The 21,576-nt window shown below is 44.9% G+C and overlaps 1 protein-coding gene across 1 annotated transcript in view; it reads right to left on the reverse strand.

Annotated features, from left to right (window-relative positions):
- Positions 1 to 1,534: 1,534 nt before the first annotated feature.
- Positions 1,535 to 21,576, reverse strand: part of RGSL1 (regulator of G protein signaling like 1) — a gene marked incomplete at both ends in the record, with an annotated part of 59,804 nt that continues 39,762 nt past the window's right edge. Inside the window, 8 exons of the mRNA XM_079107306.1 lie at positions 1,535 to 1,599; positions 10,720 to 10,829; positions 12,919 to 13,043; positions 13,281 to 13,419; positions 13,756 to 13,930; positions 17,948 to 18,077; positions 20,561 to 20,672; positions 21,117 to 21,234. Of these exons, the coding sequence (XP_078963432.1) occupies positions 1,535 to 1,599; positions 10,720 to 10,829; positions 12,919 to 13,043; positions 13,281 to 13,419; positions 13,756 to 13,930; positions 17,948 to 18,077; positions 20,561 to 20,672; positions 21,117 to 21,234 (974 nt within the window). The remainder of the gene's footprint in view (positions 1,600 to 10,719; positions 10,830 to 12,918; positions 13,044 to 13,280; positions 13,420 to 13,755; positions 13,931 to 17,947; positions 18,078 to 20,560; positions 20,673 to 21,116; positions 21,235 to 21,576) is intronic.

The raw sequence follows: 21,576 nt of genomic DNA on the forward strand, positions 1-21,576 counted from the left end.
TGAAAGTTTGCATGGGTGGCTACCATAGAACAGGAGCAGAAGAGTGTGCAGATTGCCATTTATCAAGATCCCAAGTGATCTTGGGAAAGTGACTTGCCTTCTCTGTGCATCAGTTTTTTCTTCATCTCTTTGAAAACAATTGGCTTCTGACATGGTCGCTCAGAGGGTGGTTGTGATGACTTACTGAGACAATGGATGGGAGAGGTCAGCATTAAAAGACCCCCTCTGTTATTACTGCTGAGAATAACAGCCCCTTGCTTCCCATAGTGTTCAATGACATTTCCACCCATTGGTCCCGCGATTCTTCAACAACCCTGAGCCAGGGTTCGCACAGGGCCATGCAGCTGCAGAGTGAGCCTGAGAGCCCAGGAGCCCAGCTCACTGTGGAAAGACCATCTCCAAGAGGACTCTCAGGCTCAGCGAGGCCAGGAGCACTCTCTTATGCTCTCTGTCCACATCTTACCCACTACAGTCTGCTTCTGCCATGTCTGAGCTGTTGTTCTAGTCACTTCTTGATTTTTCTAGGGGCAGATGGCACAGGGCATTTCATTTCTGACCAGAAAAGGTTCTGCTAGCGTTGGGAGGCCTCTGAGAGATGATTTGCCTCAGTGGGGCTTGACTTGATTATTTTTCTTTTTGGGTTGGGGCAATTTTTGTCTAAAAGGAGAGAAAGAATAGCCAGTTATCACAATGGCAACAAGACAACTGGAGTTGTTCTGTCTTCTAGTTTATTGTCATTTTTTTTTTTTTTTTAAGAAATAACCATGGCCAGACCTAGAACTCCTTGCCTTCGGGATGGGGCTTCCCGGGGGCTCATTCTCATCTTCCCACGGTTTTTAACCTCTAAGACTATACATTTCTTTCCCAGTGTAAAGAGCTTCAGAGTTACCCGGATGATTCCCAGGCACCACCACTAGCCAATGACACCCAGGAAGCTCCAAGTCTTTACTGGAGCTTTGAAGTTGGTCAGAGAAAGTGGAATGGTTGGCAAGAAAATAGGCCTGCCATCCTTGGAGGTGCTGTCTATAACCTTGAACTTCAAGCACCTCTTTGACACTGCTCAGCTGTGGTTTCCATGACCCCTGAGCCCTAACTCAGCATCAGTTTCACTTTGATGACTGTACAGAAGTGAGTTGGACTGAATCTGATTTTGGTAGACTCAAATCCTTTCTATCCTTATTGCCAATGTCCTGACACAGAGCACAGCTTTGCTTTCTTTCCTACCTTACACATCTTATCCTAAAGAGCTAGATCAAGTGGGAGGTTGGTAATAATCATCTGGAACACTCCAATAGTATTCTGTTGGAAAGTGGGGCAGGGACTCCAGCTTCCTAAAAGTGCCTGTTCCAGTTCAAGGTGAGCAAGGACCCCCCTCAGAGAAATCCCTCCCTAGCTGACTCTATTCCAGGTGCCCCACAGAAGCAGCAAGGTCAGCCAGGTTCTACATGTGGGAGTGTTGGAATGCGGAGTCTATTTCATCTCCCATTGCATTCTTGGACAGAGCACCTCTGAACTGAAGATTTCCAGCTTATGCCTACCCCTGGACAGGAAACAGCTGCACAGAAGATGTTCTCAGTTGGGTAAGGTTGCCAGATGAAGCTAGACAAATACAAAGAAAAACTTGATCAAAACTCATGACACAGACTCCATCACTTGGGGACCTGTAGTCTGGGGAGGAACATTCAGGAGAGCTTCCAGGGAACCCTCCAGGTGAGGTGTTGGGAAAGTAAGGGTAGAACCGTGATGTTCCAGAGATATTCAGGAGACCTGGTTTGCATGCTCCATTATTTTTTGTCCCTACTACATAGACACAGGGAAGTAAAATAAGGAGATTAGGCCAGATGAACTCTAGACTCACAAGACCTTAGGACTGTTTGGACCCCAAGGGTCATGGGCAACATTCCATAGTGACCTCCCCCATTTAGCTATGACAGAACATATAGTGCAGTTCATTCAAGCTGGCATTTCATGCCCATGAGAAGCAGAAAATCAGTATCCCCACCTTCTTTTCCAATTAAAAACTGATCATTGGTATAGAAAGGAAAGGTTTATTGGGAGAGGTCATATGGAAACTAGGTAGATCTACTGCTTTAGAGTGGGGTTGACTCCTTGTCAATAAAACTGGGGGGGAAAGATATAACATGCCCCCAACACGGTAGGTAAGGACCATGGGGTCTGCCACAGGGATGAGAAGTCAGTAGCAGGAGCCTCCAGAAAGAGGACATATAGGACGGAAGCACCGTTCAAGCCAGCAGCTGGTCTTGGTGTGCGGGGAAAGAAGCTACTGGTAGTCTCTTACGGCTTGCGCCTCATGCCTGAATTGGGCAGAAGAGTTAGCAGAGACAGAGAGAAGCTTAAGGTGGCTGCGTCAAGGGGCTAAAGAAGAATCAAGAAAACACAATTATTCAGATAATAGTTGTGTGTGGAGCCCAGGAAGTAGGCCAGGAAGAACCACTTTTCTCCCCATCTCTGCCACTCACAAGTTTACAACCTCGAGCAAGTCACTTTCTGTTTTGGGCTCTCAGTTTCCTTCTCATCAATTAAGTGGGTAGGCCCAGTTGGCCGAGGCCAGCCTCTAATTGAGTAGTAGTGGACTCTTGAGAGCAGTGGATTTCCAACTCACAATTTTGGACTGAACTTGTATCCCCTCGCTGTTGAGGCCCAAACCACTCCACACCTCTGAGCAGGGTGAACCTTAGGATGCCTTGGTCTCCTGGGGAAGGAGGAAAGGAGTGTGTTAAAAACCCTACGACACCTAAGAAGATGAATCTTCCTAAGCAAGCAAAAAGCCCTTCTCTAACATTTCTCACATTGCAGGATGTTAATGAAAAAACATGATCTAAATACAAACCTTTGTATCTTAGATCCAGCACTGAGTGGGAAGAATCCTCAAAGTCCCTCAACCCATTTGAGGATTCTCTGGGTCTGGACCCTGATCCCTTAATTCTGGAAATTCCATTGCCGCCTTCTCTCTTTTGATATCAGAGAAGATTTAGGGATTTACTTCGCTGAACTTAGTTACAGGAAATATGCCGGAGGCTGGGAGCTCTTCGGCTACCACTAAAGAGCAGGTCTCCTTCTCTGCATGAGTATGAATTACTTGCCCTGCCTATCTGCTTCTCTCTCTTTAACCCTTTCCATTTTCTTTGTTGTCCTCCATCCCCACCTGTCACTGTCTAGGGGTGCTGGGTCCATGTCTCTATTCCACAAAGAATTGAAGAACAGGACACGGAGACAGCAGGTAAGCAGCAGGTTTATTGCAAAAGTGACAGAGATAGACTTCTCCAAAGAGAAGGGCCCTGGAATCTGGTGGAGGAGTTTTGGCTTGCTCTTTTCATGGTCTCTGGAATTTCTTCCTTTCCTTATCTCCTCCCCTGTCCATGCTCTCCTCATTATTATTGATCCGTGCCCCCTCTGTCCACACGCCTGTTTTAGTTTTTCTATTGGATCCCCCACCTTGGAGCACAAGTACAAAAGTATCTGACTGGGTCCACCCCTTGTGTCCACAAGCACTTTTGTTAACCAGGAAATTGACCTCATTAGAAGACCCTCTCCATGCTCCTTTGTTTTGCCCCGACTTCCGCGCTCGCCATCTTGCCCTGACTGCCTGAGCCCTTCTATATCTCCAGTTCCCCTCTCAGTGAATACCCTGGTTACTCTTGGAAGTTGGGGTAATGACTGTTTTAGCTATTTCAGGCTGACAAGGGGTGTCATTAGAGTAATCAGGATATCCTTCTGAGGAAGTTCTAGGGCAAATGGGAAGCAGCAGGCTGGTCCAGAGGCCAACACTGAATGATACACCTCAGTGAGTCTATCGGTGGGTCCGTGGTAGAAGTCTGGAGCGATGTCCATTAGGGGCTCCGTTTGTAATACCATCTGAAGTTTTGTTGTATCATCCTCTATGATCTAGTTGGTATCCTTGTATTATAGCCCGTTGAGCCTCTTCCATCGAGTACTGAGGGCTATCAGAGGACAGAAAAGAATTTTCCCATAGGAGCAGGGCAACTGTGGAAACCTGTAAAGCAACTGCCTTGGCTGCTACATCTGCTGTCCTATTTCCTTTAGCTAGTGTGTTCTCTCCCTTGTGATGTCCAGGAACATGGATAACTGCTACCTGAGAGGGCAGGAAGATCGCCTCTAGGAGGCAAAGACTCTCCTTGGTATGCTTAACAGAATCGCCTCTAGCAGTAAGCAATCCTTACTCTTTCCAGGTAGCTTTGTGAGCATGAAGTATATGGAAGGCATATTTAGAATCTGTTGACCTCTTATCTTTAGAAAACTCCAGTACCCAGGTGAGGGTAACTAATTCTGCCAGCTCAGCACTGATAATTAGTAGGAAGTGGCCCTGACTCAAGAACCTCAAAATCTGTGCCTATTGCATATCTGGATCTCCAAGTCCCATCAATCACGAATCAACTCCCATGGGTGTATAGAGTGAGATGAGGACTATCTATAGGATGATCAGATAAATCTGGTCTGGCTGCACAAGTTAACATTAAATCTTCACAAGAATGGAAAGGTCTTTCCTCTGTCTCAGGTAAGAAAGAAGTTGGATTGAGGTTATGAAAGTCTTTAAGAGAATTTCAGATCCTTCCAATGAAAGGGCCTGATATCTGAGTATACAACTGACTGTTAACCAAAAACTCCCTGTAGAATTTAGAATTCCTCCTAAGTAATGGGAGGTAAGTACAGTTAGGGGACTTTCCAGAATAAGTTTATTTGCCTCAGGGACCAACAGGCCCACTGCAGTCACAAGCTCTAAGATATCCAGGCCATCCCTTGGCCACCATGTCTGATTCTTTACTTAGGTATCCCACTGACTGGAGTGGCCCCTAATGATTGAATAATCATTCCTACTTCCACTTTGTTCCTTTCTGGAACATCTAATTGTGAAGTTGAGTGCACAAGCACAGAGCAGGGACCCGGATAAGAGCTGTTATTAATGTATCAAAGACTTTCCTCACCCCAGGAGTCCAATTAATAATTGCCTGTGAATGTCCCTGTGCTTCTTAAGTCACTGGTAGGGTGGTCTTTGCCTTCTCAGCATATGCAGGGATCTCAATTCTATAACATCCAGCTGTTCCCAGAAAGTCCCTGGGTTGTTTTCCTATCTGAAGAAAGGGAAAGGAGAGTAGGGGATGAATCCTTTTTGGGCTAAGTTTTCGAGTTTCACCTTCCAGTATCATGCCCAAGTAAGTAACCGGGGTAGGCACAACTGAGCCTCTGCTCAGGAGACTTTATGTCCTCTGGTGGCCAGGAAATTGAGAAGCAAGCCAGTGCTCTCAGAAATTAATTTTTTCTGAAGGTCCACACAAAAGAAGGTCATCTACACTTTGAAGCAACACAGTTTCAGGGTGTGACCAGTCCATGAGGTCTTGTGCCAGTGCTTGTCCAGACAGAAGAGGCTGTCTCTGAATGCCTGGGGAAGGACTGTCCAGGTAATGTCCTGCCTTATGAGTAGGATCCTCAAAGGCAAAGAGAGGTTGGCTGTTTGAATCTAATGGAATACAGAAAAAGGCATCCTTCAAATTTAGGACAGTATGATAAGTAGTTCCCTTGGGAATCTGGATATGGGTTTAGAACAACTGGATGCAAAGGGACTACTGCTTCATTGATTATCTGAAGGTCCCGAACTAATATCCACTTAGTGGCACCTTTTGGGACCCCCAATATAGGAGTATTATAGAGGCTAGAGCACTCTGCCAAAAGTTCCTATTGTTTCAAACTCCATATAATAGTTAGCAGTCCCATACTTAGCTTCAGGTTTTGAGGGATATTCTTTTTGGTAAGGAAAAGTAGGAAGGATCCTTATGATGAATTTCAACACGGATTGCAGTCTGTGCCCTTCCCACTGTATTGTTATCTGGCCAAACTGTGGGGTCCCTACCTTTCTATTAAAGGTAGCCAGTCATAGTCCCCAGGTGGCAACAACAACTTGATCCTTAATTGAGATAATAGGTCTCTTTCTAAGATAGGGGCTGGGGTCTCTGGCATAATGAGAAAGAAGTGACAGAAGTAGAAATTACCCCAGGAACGAGCAAGAGGTCTAGTAAAATATCACTCAAGGGACTGGCCAAATACACCCCAAATGGTTACTTTATCTTGGGACTGAGGTCTAGGAGAGGAGGACGGGACTGAGAATCGAGATCCCCTGTCAAGAAGGAAGTTCATCTGGTGTCTGTCCATAAGCAAGTTTGCCTGGGTCTCTTCAAGTTGAACTTCAGTCACGTGAGCCATAAAGGAAGCCCCTGGGACATCGCGGTGAACTGGTAAGCATTGGCCTCAATCCCCTCAGGTTCCAAGGACACCTAGCCTTCCCTTGGTTCCCCGATACAGAGGACAAAGTCCCAAGGCAGTCCAACAGGTGGCTGATGCCTCTGAGGACAATCGTTTTTGAAAAGACCTTCTCTCCTGCAAGAGAAACAGGAGGTGGAGGAGCGCCCCTGAGCACCTACTCACACGGCTGCCATGGATTCTCCACGGCATTTGCCCTCTTTCTCTTTTTCTAGGTCCCTACTACAGAAGGTTGATGCAGCAGCCCAGGTGACCTGGTCCAAGGTTTTGTCTGGTTCTGCAGACAGTTTTTGTAGCTTCCCTCATATGTCTGGAACAGACTAGGTCAAGAATTTATCGTTAAGAATGATTTCCTCCGTCTGGGACCCTGGCTCACTGTTAGTGTGTTTGGGAGTGGCCTTCCAGGGCCTCTGGAGAAAGGTTACTGGTGGCTCCTTTCCCCCTTGAATCACAGTGTCCAGCTGAGCATAACTGAGAGGCTTAACTTGGGCCTTCCCAATTCTTCTAACACAGTGTATAAAGCGACAGCTGTCCCATTCAGCTCTACCCGCCAGCACTCCAGTTGGGTTCAGTGAGGGGACCTGCCTGACACCTGTTGGGAATGTTCCCACTCTTCTCAGGGGGAGACTTTCTCTTCCCTTGCTGTAGAGTAGTTGTCTCCTGTTTCAATAGCTTTCTCTATGACACTTTTGTTTTGCCAAGGAAGTTAAAGTTTCACTCAAAAGCAACATAACATTTTTCCATGCTAAGTCATGAAGATGTGATAAGTGCTGGAAGGTGTGAAGACGTTGCTCTGGATTTTTGGTGTAGTTCCCTAGATATCTCTCTCTCTCTCTTTTTAAAGTTCTTTAATTCAGTTAATAAAAAAGGGACATGTTATCATTTCAGGTCCAAATCCCAACCCCCCATGGCATTGCTCCAAATGGGAAATAGGTCCTGAGCAGCAAATTTCCTAGCAACTCTGGGATCACTGGTAGAGTTTGTCCCTGGATAAGAAGCACTGGGCTCTGATCCTTTTAAATTGGAATATAAAGGGGAAGCAGTCTTCGGATCTATTTTTCCTTCAAATGGACCTGAGAGAATTTCCTGTTTTACTGGTAAAGGTCCCTTTTTCATTGTAAGTTTTTCTTTTCTGGGGATTTGGTGTCTGGCTTAGTTAGTTGCTAGTTCAGGATGATCTGTCAAAAAAAAGAACAATTGTACATAAGGAACTTCACTCCATTCACCCTCCCTTTTACAGAAAAGGCCTAATTTGCTGAATAGTCCTGTAATAGGGTCCCCTCAGGAGGCCATTGTTCTCCAACTCCTAACAGGTACTGGGGCCAGGCCTCAGTGTGAAAGAAGATCAAAGATTTTCTCTTTAATAGGGGGTCAAAATTATCCCCAGTTTTTAAGCAGACAGGAAAGAGGTGAGTCTTGTGGGATTCTGGAAGAATTGGATCCCATCCGGAAACAAAAAGAAAGAAGAGGTCTTGATGGGGGTCACCCAATCCCCACCTCACTCTTGCAGATCTGGAGAGGCAGCTTGATCTGTGAATCAGGTAGACTAGCTTGGCCCACAGTCTATCCAAGGGGGATCGCGTCCAGGTAGGGACTAGCCAAGCTTGCAGGTGGCTTGCGGTCCAGGTCTCTGATTTTACTTTTGTAACCCAGGTATCTCAGATGCTTCCATTCCTAGAGATCATGTAATTCTCACCTTATTCCTGTCAAAAAGGGATCCAGAATTCTCAGGAGAACAAGAATCTGGAGGGGAGACATCCACCTATAAAAAGATTCATCCTGATGTCTCTGAGATAAGGAGAATCCCCTGAACGGTAACATGAGCTCTCAGCCCACATTTATGGGTCTTTTTCCTGTGCAGGGAAGCTCCCAGCAGCCACTATAAATCGGCTCCAAGAGATGAACTATGATGGTCATTATGATATCCCCTTTTTTTCTTTTTTCTTCCTTTTGGAGTGTCCTTAAGGCCACAAGGGAGGGAGGGATATGATTTCTCAAATTTCTTAAGAAGATAGGGAGTCCTCTTTTATAGAACCATTTGATCAGGGGTAACTATTCTGACAAAAGGGACAAGATCTCCACATAAGGAAATATGAATTAGGAGCGACTTTGTCTCAACTGACATGTGGAGTTCCCATAAGGAGGAAAAGAAATGTTGCTGATTCTGTCGTGGACTGTGGGGCCTATTATTCGTGTTTTTGTCTGAGAGGTAAGAAAAAAAAACCAGTCAGTCTGGGAATTCGGCAGTGCTAGTCCTGGCTGGGGGCCTCCTGGCCTCAAAGAGCCACAGAAGTGATGGTTGTTCAGAGGTCACTTTCCAGGTCTCATCAGCTATTTAGCATGATTGTTACTAACCTTTGATTTGATGGTTTCTATCTTAGACGAGCCCCCAGTTCTGTTACTGTCTGGGGTTGATGGGTTCCTTGTCTCCATTCAGCAAAGAATTGAAGAACAGGACACAGAGACAGCAGGCAAGCAGCAGGTTTATTGCAAAAGTGACAGAGACTTCTCCCGTAGCTTGTTCTTCTTATGGTCTCTAGAATTTCTTCCTTTCCTTATTTCTTCCCCTGTCCATGCTCTCCTCACTATTATTGATCGGTGCCCCCTCTGTCCACATGCCTGTTTTAGATTTTCTATTGGATCCCCCGCCTTGGAGCACAAGTACAGAAATGTCTGTCTGATTGGGTCCCTCCTTGTGTCCATGAGCACTTCTGTCAACCAGGAAGTTGACCTCTTCAGAAGACCCTCTCCAGGCTCCTTTGTTCTGCCCCTGGCCCGACTTCCTCACTCAACATCATGCCCTTGCTGCGTAAGTCCTTCTACATCTCCCTCACCCCCTTCCTAAATAAGCCCTCTTGTCCACAAGGACACTTTGCCCCACGTATTGAAGAGGTTCCTGATATCTGGCTGCTGACCTAACATTTTGCAAGGCACAAGGCTACTGAGGTGGCATCCACTGTGCAGCTTCAGCCAGGGAGGTAGGCGATGTGCTTCCTAGGGACTAGAGTCCTATCAGAGGAGCAGAGTCAGGCCCTGCCGCGGGCCCAGGGTCACCTCCCCGGCTGTTCCCGAGGGCCTTAGCCAGCAAGCTAAGAAGCAGGTGGGACGTAGGTATGTGAAAGCTGACATGGGAGCAGGGATAGGTGTAGCAGGGATAGGTGTCTGGGAAGATGGATGTGAGAATAAAGGAGGTTTCAGCCAAATCAAGAGAATGTTCTGCTCCATCAAGGGACCGAGTTCCTGTTTTTAATATTCCTGTCCTACCCCTGGTTTTGTTCTGATGCTAGTCTTATCCCTAGATTCACAGCTCTGATTTCTAGAACCTTCCACTGAGAGATATCCAACTTTGTCCTCACTGTGCACTGACCGTCCCACACTCCTCCCTTCATTAAAAGTCCCTTGCACTAAAGTACTAATCTTAGTTGTATTTCCATTTTAGGAAAGGGACTGGGTTTAATGGCTTTGTGCCAAGAAAACGTGTGTGTATGTGTGTGTGTGTGTGAGTGTGTGTGTGTACACAATTACACATATATATATAGATTATATATAATAAATGTATTTATTTGAAAATATTTATAAATAAGTATACATATATAAGAAGGGGTATATATATGCTTATTTATTTAAATAATAAATATAATATTTTATGAAATATATACTTTATACTTATTTATAAATATATACTTAAGTATATGCTTAAATAAATACATACACTTATTTATATTTAAATGAACATTAATAATATATTTTAAATAGTGATATATTATAATGTTATTTATTATATATAATTTTAAATAAGTATATTAATAATACATGGTTATATGATATATAGATTAATAAATATATAGATTAATCTATATAGATTTATATAGATTAGTTGATCCCTCACAATCACACCTCCAAAAGATAACTCTGTTGACACTTTTATCTTTATTTCTGTTTTTTCCTATGCTTTTATACAATTACATGTATCTGTAACAAGATAGCTATATATAAATATGTATCATATTAAAACTATGCCACTAATGCAATTTAAAATTTTTTTCTCACTTAACTCTTTAAATTAAGTGGTTTTCAAATGGTGGGGTTTAATGGAGATAGTTGGGGCAGGGAGCCTCTTAAACAGCAGTGAAGCAGGTCACTGCCTCCAGGTGCCACCATGTGGACTGTGGCAGCCATGCCCAGAGGCATCATGGGAGGCAGTGCTGGGAAGCAGTAATGGATGGGCTATTCCCTTGCTAGTACTGGAAGCCAGAGGTAACACATACTTTACCCTGAGTCCTCCTGCTTCTCCAAGGACCAAGTTCAGGAGCTATCCACTGTCCAGCAAACCCCCTGTGCCCAGTGAGTCTGGCAGCTGGCTCTTCAGGCCCGTGCTTTCTCTTCACAAGTCCAAGTTGCCGGAGGGTGAGGATGGGTGCTTACCTCCACTCCCAGGAGAGTTTTTGTGCGCAGGTTTAGGAGCACTTCTTCGGTCTTTGACTGACTTTCCTGTGTACTGCAAGTAAGAGCGGGCAGCCTTCCAAATACAAAACCTGTGGGCAGAAGGGCCTTGGGTCACAGGGAGAAAACCACTAGCTGGGGGCCAGAATGAAGAGGCCAGCGGAACCTGAGTGGGACCAGTCCTCACGGGAGTGGGGTGTCCAACAGAGAAGAGCAGAGCACCCGGCCTCCAGCGTTATTCTCAGAGACCCTTCTGCTGAGGTCTCCTCTGTCCAGACCTGACTAGCAAGGGCCTGGCCTGGGCAGCACACTGGGACTTTCTTCTGGAACCAACAGTGAATGGAGTTGCTAAAGAATCAACCGTGTCTGGGCCTGGGGCGAGGTTAACTCTTGGGGCGCTTGCTTGAGTGTTTGACTATAAAATCTTGGTGCAGCCGGAATGTCCGACTGTGTTCCATCTGCCCCTTCCTGAGATCCCGGCTCTCCTACCTTATTCTCATCAGGCTTTTCTCTGGCACAGACTGTGGCTCCTTAGGCTCCTGAATCACTGTGACCTGAGAACTGTTGCTCCCTAGTGCCCCTGAGCATTCACCATGGTTTCCTCCCCGGGCCCCTCCCTCTGCCCTACCCCCAGCTAGTCCTCGGGTTGGACCCCTTGGCCAGTTGTGGCTAAGCTGGATCTATTCTCTTTGCTCCCTTGGCTGGGCAGTCCTGCCTGTGGCGGTCCTCGCCACTCCTGAGGGGCAGCTCTGCTATCACAGTTGCTTTGTCCCATCCCACCTGCCACTCGGTGTTCCTCCCCACCAACCTTCCAACATGCTACAGGTGCATTACTTATGCTGGAAAGAGACCAAGAGAACTGGTTTCTAATCCTGGTTTTACCACTTACCGAGTGGTCCTCGGCAAGTCCCTTAACTACGCTGTGCCTCAGTTTTCTCGTCTGTAAAACAGGGGTAATAATGCTTTGCCCCACCCACCTCACAGCACTGTTGACAGCTTCTTCGAGATAATACACATGAACACAGTTTGCGCACCATGAATCTCTTTGTAAGTGTATAAAGCAAGTAAAGAACCAACTGCGTGAGGATTAAGGATTAAAAACCTCCTGAAGCAAATGTAATCTTCCTTAAGATGGAGTGGGGAGCTGCGTACTGAGTTGAGCCAGGAGAAGCATGTTCTTCAGAAGTTTCTAATCCCCCCAAGGATGAGTTTCTACTGAGTCCTGGTTGGGAGAACTAAAATCAGGTGCCATCAGAGAGCAATTGGCATTTGAAAGGTTAATTAAATACCAATGTGGATTATGATTTAGGGATTTTAAAATAAAGGTTAGTGATTGGTAGGCAGATTTTACAATTTTATTTTACTAGCATTTTGGAAGGAAGGAAGGGAAACTAAGGAGACAGAGTCCAATAATGATCCCCATTAGCCTCATCTGGGGAAATAGCACAGTTGTCCTCTGGTCATTGCACACACTGTGTGGAAGACACGAACGGGGACTGTGGCAGACACAGGAGACCTGGGAGGACTGAGGCCCGTCTGCCAGTGCACACCTTGGGGCAGGTTAGGAGCCAGTGGGCACGGGTCGCCTTTGGTCTGTGGATATTTTGTTGGTTTTCATGTTTTGGCCTTTGCAGGCTCCTCGCCATGTTTTTGTTTAGAGTTAGTTGCCTCATTTGCCACTTTAACCTTGGAAGAGATGCCATAAAATTGAAGTTCTACTTCCTCTTGAAAATGGAAATATTTAGCAGATTATCTGTGGTAACAATTGGGACACAGCAGTAAAATGCTTCTGTCTGGCTCCCTGCACGAGGCTCCCAAGCACAAGCAGCTGTGTTCGTCCGCTTTGACACCATTTCTCCCCATGGAGCTATGGTCCACTTTGCCCTTGGGTGAGAAGCACAGGCCTGAGAAAACCTCATACTCTTACTCCGAGCACACACAGGAAGAGGAGAGCAGAGGACTAGTGTTCTGTTCCCAGTCTCACCCTGCTTTCCGCCCTCCGATTCAGTGTTCTATGTGCAGCAAGGGACAAAGTACAGCAAGCAGGAGAAGAGGAACCATCCTGTTACCCACAAACCGGAAACCAAGCCCCAGAGGCCCTGGGAGGGAGACAGCGGTCTGTCCAGAAAGGTAAGTGTGTTTTTCTGACTTGGCAGTTGCCAGGTAAAGGGAGATGGTTACCTTTTCCAGAAGTACATAATGACGGGGAAGATGGACATGACAGCCCCGTGGAAGGTGGTCCGATCTAGGTGGCCCTCTGTAATGGCAGCAAGGATGGCTTCCTTCTGGGACTCAGAGATATTCACCTACCCACAGAGTGGGAGCCTGTCACCAACAGAGCTTCCAGGAAAGGTAGGCCCTCTCTCCTAGCCCCCAGGACCCTCAAGACCACCCCTTTCCAGAAAGCAGAGCTTTCTGTGGGCTTGCTACATAGGACATTGAGTTGGTCCAAGACTTAGGACCTGCCTGGCAATTAGCTTTTGGGGTTCTTATGGGGAAAATGCTTCTTGGTGATGGCAGAGGAGAGTGGGTGTCCTCCTTACCCTCAGCCTTGGAGGGATGTCGGAATTCAGGAAGAGCCTTTGGATAATGTTAATCTTGGCCCGCAGCAGCTGTATATCATTCTCAGTGTATGCCCGGTTGACCTGCAGCATGTAAGCTGAACTCACCAAATCATTAAATCTAAAAGAGACATGAGGCAAGAAATCACAAGGGGAAGACAAGAGCAGTGACCGTGGGGGGTGCCAGACCCATTCCTGGCTTATAAAAGGCCGGGTCAATTCTGGGCCAGGTTGTGACTTCATTCATTCATAAGGCACTCATTCACAAGTATTAACTGAGCACAGAAGACATGCTAAGTACTCTTTCAAGTGCATTTTTTTTTTAAAGGAGATTTTAGGAGATTACTTCTTGGTGGGGCCAAATCACTACACTTCTTACACCAAACCACTCTATGCTGGGAGGTTTGAAGGATGAAAGCCAGGGGAGGAAGGAGAGGAGGAGAGATGGGAAACTTACTTCTCCATTTCAGATAAGAAATATAAATCATTAATTGCAAAGTTGACGGTGATGACCCTGTGGCCATATATACGGCGCTTTATAAGGATTGTATCTCCATTTTCCTGGTCTGCACTCCGGATATTTGTGGACAATGAGATTGGACGTACCGATGTATTGGGTGACGTGGAGAAATCTAGGGGAGGGATGAAGTAATTATAATCTGGTTTGATGAAGTCACTCTTAAGTCTGGAGTTTTCAGCCTGGGTATAACTACAGTGAAGAAAGGAGCTGTGGACCCACCTTTGAGCCTGTTGAAATAGTCACTCCCTCCCACTAGGTGACAGCCTCTTACTTAGACTTGAAGGGCTCCTGAAAAATTCATCTACTCAGATGATGGGACAAGGCTCAACTGAGCACCAAATGATATTTTCAAGGAACTTGTCTAAGTGAAATAGAATCGCAAGTGTAGTTATGCTAAATCTTAAGGTTTCTGCAGAGACTGTGAAAACTGAACATGCAGACTTGACCTTCTGCTTATCAAGGAAGCAATTTGGAGTAAATGGGGAAAGGAACATAAAGGAAAAGGCAAAACATAAAAGTGTATTAAAGAAACTGAGGGTAGAGAGCTAGAGTAGAAAAGAGGTAAGAATAAATAAAGGAGAGCATAGAAGCTTCTGGAATATTTGGATTGTTTCAGAAAGTTCTCAACTAGGATATGTCCAAAGAAATCCATACACAGGGATTCATGTCTGAGAAGAGGCTGGATCTGACAAGCAGACCCTGGTTAGTTGCCCGACTGGGGTTAAGAAAACTGTCTAGCCCATCTCTAGAGTCCACGCTCCTTTCTACAAATCCTTTATTCTGTGGTCCTTTGGGCATGACTGATGTGGGTGTGGTGCTCCCTGTGGTACAAGCAGGATTCCTTTTGGACATGTAGGATGGGAAGGTGACTGCAGCACCCAGCGCTTGTTCTGTCCCAGGTTCTATGCTGGGTCCTAAGGGCTACTGCTGCACCGGATAAGGCCCCTGCTCCCTGACCTATTTATTATCTTACAATCTCTGCATTTTTCCAACCACCATCATCATCTTTCAGTTACTGTAAAAATCCCTGAATGTTCTCAGGGTCCAGCCTAGGTAAGGAGACTGAGGTGCACAGGACACAGGCCTGAAGGACACACCCTCACTCAAGGTGGTACGAGGGCAGAGTTGGCCCTTGTGTGACCCTGACAGTCACAGCCTTCTTAACTTCTAAATGCCTTATATGGCCACTGGCCTCACCCTGGTCCTTGCCCTGGCTGTTCTTCCTCTGCTTTGCTTCCTTGCAGTGCATTCTTTACATTATAGTCAGGGCAAACATTCTAAAACATGAATTGATAAACAGTCTGGAATTTTTTTATAAAGTTAACACACAGTTAACACATGACCCATCAATTCTGCCCGTAGGTATTCACCTAAGAGAAATGACATTTCTACACAAAGACTTCTGCTTCAATATTCATAGCAGCTTTGTTCACAGTAGCCCCAGAATGGACACAACTCAAATATCTATCCATTGATGAACGGATAAACAAGTTTTGGTATGGTACAGCGGAATACTACTCAGCAACCAAAAGGAATGAACTCCTGAGACATATAATAGCAATAGCACAGAGGACTCTCAACAGCCTTATGCTGTGTGAAAGGAGCTAGCTTGATTCCATTTATACTAAATTCTAGAAAAGACTAAACTATAGTGAGAGAAAGCAGATCAGTGGTTGCCAGGCCAGGCTGTGGGAGTAGAAAGGGGAGGATGCTGACTAACAAGGGGCATGAAGCGATTCTTTGTGGTGACAGAAACATTCAACAATGTGATTGCAGGAGTAGCTGCATTCACCAACACTCACCCCCTTGCACACCAATGCTCACCCCCATTCACAACTGGTGAATTTTGCAATATGCAAATTATGGTTTAAAGAGTGACTTTTGAAAGTCATCTAAAATTAAATGGGAAGAAAAGAAAAAAAAAAAAAAAACAGCCCACATGCATAATTCTTGACAGTTTTCATTCAAAAGGGAAATGGACAAATGTGCCAGATAACTGGAGGGGATTGATTGTATACCAGGGAGAAATTCTTATTAATTTTTAGTTGAGAGGTACTGGGTCATTATTGGTGCTAATTCAGACACAACAACAAAGCAAAATAAAAACAAACAAACAAAACCCCAAACCCCTAAACTCATGCAGGAGAACCAGCAAAACTGGCTCAATTAGTGGCCTTGGGAAGATGCGAGTGGAGCTTGCTCACTTCCTCCCTGTGACAAGAGAGAACATTGAGTTCAGGGTTGCCGAGCAGGCAATGTGGTGGAAGAAAGCTCTAGAAGGTCTCTTCCAGTTGTTTCTGTTTTCTCAGGTAAAACAAAAAGCACAAACTGGCCTAAGAAGATCAGAAATAGGAATGGAGCAGAGGTTCCAATGGGAACGGGACTTATATTAGTCAGGATACTCTAGGAAAGGTATGGAGACATGTGTACATTTTAAAAGGCAATAATCAAACAAACATTATGTTCAAGACAGCGGTCCCATCTGTGGTGGGTGAAGGGGAGCATGGAGTGCCATCTGAGTTATCCACTTTTCTATTTCTATAGAAAAATGGACAAAGGACACAAAAAAACCAAAAAAGAATACAAATGACTAATAAATAAAAAGGCTTAACTACTGGAGAAATATAAATAGAAATGGTACATTATTTTTCTTTTACGAGCTGGTAGTTTTTAAAAAAACATTTACTACTCCACGTTGGTGAGAATTTGAGGAATCGGACACTAGATGATGCTGTTGGTAAGAGTATACATTCATACAATGGTTTTGGAGCACCAAGATTGAGCCATATTTAACCCTTTACCCAGTACTAACATTTTAAGGGATTTATTTCAGAAAAACACACACAGTTTCACTTTCTCTCTCTCTTGTAATTTTAAGTGCATGTTAGAACAACTCAAAAGTCCTCAAGAGAAACAATTCATCTCTGCCATACTCTTGAGTCTCATCTTGGGGACTTTCCCCATTGCACTGGTCTAGTAGCTGGTCTGATGCAGTTCCTGATTTGCCCACCCTCTTTCTTATTCTAGGGTCTTGAGTAGGTTGACCTAGCAACCCTTGCTTCCATTGCTTCCCTTCTACCCAATCTGCCTAGCTTGCTCATTCTGAAAACTCAGATTTATGCTGTTTTCTGGGAGGAATCTTCCCTGAGCATTCCCTCACTGTTAATTAGGGTCTCCCTATAACTCTCACTGGGATCACGCATCAAAATAATGTAATAATAGCAATAGTCTGGTTAGCCCTTTTAAAGCACATGCTATTGCCAGTAGTTCTAAACTGTTTTAAATGTACTACCTCAAATCATCTTCACAACAATAATTATTCCTCTCCTATGGATTGGGAAACTGAGGCACAAAGTCACTTTCCCACGTAATTGAAACCAGGCAATGCAGCTCTAACAGCTGTGGCTCATACTTTCTATTTGAAAACTCCAGGTGCCTTAAGGGCAGATCCCTTGCTGCATGTTCACCCCTGCATCCCCAGCACCTGGAGTGTGTATCAGAGTGGAGTCTCAAAAAGCATGATGAGTGAAGGAATTGATGAATGAAGCACTTAAATAAATTCATACAGTGGACACTTTATGGCAGTGGAAACAAGACAGATATATGTATACTGACATAAAATGACATCCAAGGTATGATGTTAAGCAAAATGAGCAACTTATAAACAGAGAGCACATGCATTTTGGGGAAAAATATATATTAAGACATATAAAAAATAACCAGGAGGTACTGATTTGCAAAGCAGTAACAATGTTATCTCTTGAAGGATTTTCACTTCTACCCTATATATTCCAGTAATGTTTATAACCTCTTTATTAATATTATGTATTAATTTCATGAGCAGAAAAGTTTAAAAAAGACTTTTGAAAGACCAAATTAAGCAGCAACAGAAAATCGTTTTATAAACTGCGAGACCTCACAGAACCTTAGATTACTCATCCTCCAAATTTGCCGGTTCCCTGAGCAGAGGTCACTTGTCCAGGTAGGCCTGGGTGAGACTTAATACTCAGAACCTGGGGCTCTTGCTAGACCCCAGGCTGACAGAGGCATGACACAGAACAATAAGCACAGAGTTTCTGATAAGAAGCTGAAGTATGGGCATCCCTGTCCAAACAGAGAAGTAACTTACTTTCTTTGGTATTGTACATTTCCAAGTGAAGATAGTCTATAAATTCCTGAAGCTTACTGGGACTTAAAATAAATTTGCGGTATTTGCAAAAGCTCTTGATAAAGCTGATCATTTTCAGCCACCCTTTTTTCTGGGAAAAGAAAGAGAGAGATGTTGCATTCATTAGCAGAGCTGTTCACTGAGAGTCTTCTGTGTGCCAGAAACTTAACATTCATTACATCTAATCCAACATTCCTACAAAGAAATAATTTTTAGTTCCAATTTCATGTAAGGAAACTCAAGTCAAGGAACTTATTTAACCTGCCCCAATTTAAGCAGCCGGTGTGTGGGAGTCCAGCTTCCACTAGGTGTAGCTGGGGCTGTTGCCCACTCTCCTACCAGTCTTTCAACAGTGACTGGAGAGGCCACTGGGTGAGGGGGCATGAATCTCAATACAGGAAGAAACACAGGACATAGAGGGCAGCTTACAAGAAAGGCATGATGGTTCAGGCAGATTTTGAAATGCTGAAGAAACAAGGAAATGAACAAAACCATTGCCAAGCCTTTAAAAATGAAAAAATATGATTGTATGCACCAACTAATATCCCCCCACTCACACCCAAAAAACTGCACCCATACATTTTAAGTTTCTTCACTTCTCTGTCTGTCTGTCTGTCTGTCTCTCTTTTTGGTGGCCACACAGTGAGTGACTCTTCCATCTCTTTTGAATAGGTACCTAGTCATCATTCTCCAGTTCATTAACCTCTAGGTAAATGGGTATTTATAGCCAGAAAGAATCTCATTGATCAATAACTAGCTCAATTGTCTCATTCTACAGAGAGGGGACTGTCGCGACCAGCGCAAAACTCGCGGGTCCAGCAAGGGGCAAAGGGGGATTGGAAAATAAAGATTCACAGACACAGATCTTGAAGACTAAGCTGGAATCAGGTGGAGCCTGCTCTCTGATGGAGATGCAGGTCTAAAGAGTTAGCCAGCAATCTTTATTTATATATGTCTCATTATCAGGTTAAAGACTAGGCAACTATTATTCTTTGTATTCAGGAAAGTTACAGAAACTAGGATATCTATGTAGCTTTTCCACAGTTACAATCCACAGTTGCAGAGTGCAATGTTAGGAGCTCTGTGTAGCTCTCAAGAAAGTCCATGGTTTAAAGTTATTGTAGGGCTTGTAGGCACTGGAGAAGGGAGCTGGTGAAACATTGTGGTTGCCTAGCATATGAATTCCTTTCTTCCGGGGAGCTGTGTGCTGAGATCAAGGTTAGAACTGACAGGGCTCTTGCACAGAGCCTCCTCAGGCAGGGCATTGCCACAGCAGGTAGGCATCCTGTGCCCTTACACAGAAACATTCCCAGGAACCAGACATGTCACAGCCATGAGGGCATCAGAGACCCCTGATCTTAGTACCTGCTCTCCCATCCTCTGTCACCACTCTCAACAGGGAACCTCAGTGTAAGCCTGGCTTTAGAGAGCCATAGTGAGGTATGAAAAACACAGGATTTGGGATTAGAAGCTTTGAGTCTGGAGCCTAGCTTCTCCCTAATTATGTCATTTAGTTCAATTTCCTTGACCTGTACCCAAATATCACCATGTGTAAGATAGAAACATAGCCTTCAGTGTAGGGATGAAGATTAGTGGTTACAAAGGTAAACCCTAACAAAGAGCTTGGCACAAAGTAGGTGTTAGAACATATTGGTTTCCTTTTATCTTAACTAAGAGCAACCGGAAGACCTGAAATGAAAGCCAAGTGTCCCGGTTCTGAGAATGGTATTCTTTTGAACATCCTAGGTAGTTGTTCACAGTGCCCTGACACAGAGTCGATCCAGATGGAAGAAAGGGAGAAGAGAAAGGAGAGAGCAGCACATTTTCATCTCTGGAGTTTTGGATCAATGAGCTTAGGCACTATTTTCAGAGATATCTTCAACAGCTGGGCTCAAATTTTTATGATTCTAACCAACTGTAAAACACATTGAGCAAGTAATTATTTTAAGGGGCCTGTGTCTTTTTTCAAGTCATATGAAGAGATTTTCCCGAGTAACATTCTGGCCTCTTTTTCCCTTTTTTCTTCCTGTTGGGAGAGAGAAGTGAGCGAGACAGCTGTGTGCCAGAGAAGGAACCGGGCATGCGCTGCTCTCAGCCCCTGGCATGTGCCTCTGGGAATTGCTCCTCTATTGAACTCGTTTCAGGTCCCCCCTTGTCATACAGTTTGGGGCTCACCCTGGTCAGTGGAGGCTTAACTTGTCCTCCTATGCCAGTGACCAAATGTGGAAGTCAGTCTAACTGGGGTGCATGGAGGATGGTAAAACCACTTGGCTACAGGGCCAACCACGTCCTCCAAACTGGTTTTCAGCAGTGAAAGACTGCAGTGTGATCCTGTGTGTCCACCTCTTGCGCTTGTCATTCAGCTGGTTCTAATCACAGGTAGAGAAGGAGGGACTCTAAGTTTCCAGTGTAACCATTTCTCTGAGCCTTAGATTCCTCCTTTTTAAAGTGGGGATTTAAAAACCTCCCCCCAGGGGTCACTCTTTGGGGCAGTGGCAATCATGTACAGCTGACGATGCCTAGGCAGGGGCTTTCAGGTCTCCAATGTCTGCTTTTCACTCTCTTCTCACTGACCTGGGAATCCTGCAGATACTCTGTTATCTTTGAGGGCTTCTTAGGCAGAGGTGGTACATCAGGTTCCACCTCCGGAGGATGAAATGGGAACATATCTTGGTAATCTTTAAACCTGCCAGAAGGGAGACCAAGAATATCAAACAAGGCAAAACCCTGGGACAGAGAGATGAATGATTGAGGCGAACCTAGCTCAGCTTTTGGAGGGAGTGCGGTGGGAAACGGGGAATGGTGAATCACTCAGAAATACTCTTCTTGCCATTTCAATCCTCTGCAAATGCCAGTCTACCTTTACGATCAATACTGGAGCTCTTTAAGGCAAAGGAGCAGAAACTCTGCATGTATGTGTGTGTGTGTGTGTGTGTGTGTGTGTGTGTGTGTGCCTGCGCGCATGCAAGCAGCTATGCGCACAGGTAGAGGGTCCAAAACGAGCTTGGCTTTTTCTTTGCTCCCGGGTCTGGGGCAATGGGCTGTGAGAAGGGATTGTGAGACCCTTGATTCACATGGCTTTGAAAAGCCAATGAGTGGTTGCGGAAAGAATCCTTGCCTTTGCACTCACCACTTTTCTTCCAGAGATTTCATGACGTGGCTCTGGGCAATTAACAACGTGCTTGCCGTGACATTACGCATAAGGGCAATTTCTCTGATGAGAGGGACATCACACTGCAGCATTTCTTCTAAAAAATTGCAGGAAAGAGAAAAGGGGGCGTCATATCCGTCCCCCCATCCTGAAGCAGGGGGTGCTTTCATGGCAGAGGCTCCCAGTCCCCTCTCTCAGTCTGGTTTGACTCTGAGCCTTCCACCAGGTGAAAATCTTCCAAGTCTATTGGGAATGGTATATGCGAGTGTATTTGTGGATAAAACAGCTGTCCTGGTTTCGTTCCATTCATATTTCAAAGATGAGTGCTTAAGGGAAGACAATTTTTTTAATTTAAACTTTTTCTCATATTTTGGGAAAATAAAAATTTAAAGGACTCATTTCTGCAGCTGGTGGGAATTTTCAGTTTCGGGGGACTGCA

The sequence above is a fragment of the Sciurus vulgaris genome (genome assembly GCF_902686455.1).
Source record: "Sciurus vulgaris genome assembly, chromosome: 12".
NCBI classification, from domain to species: Eukaryota; Metazoa; Chordata; class Mammalia; order Rodentia; family Sciuridae; genus Sciurus; species Sciurus vulgaris.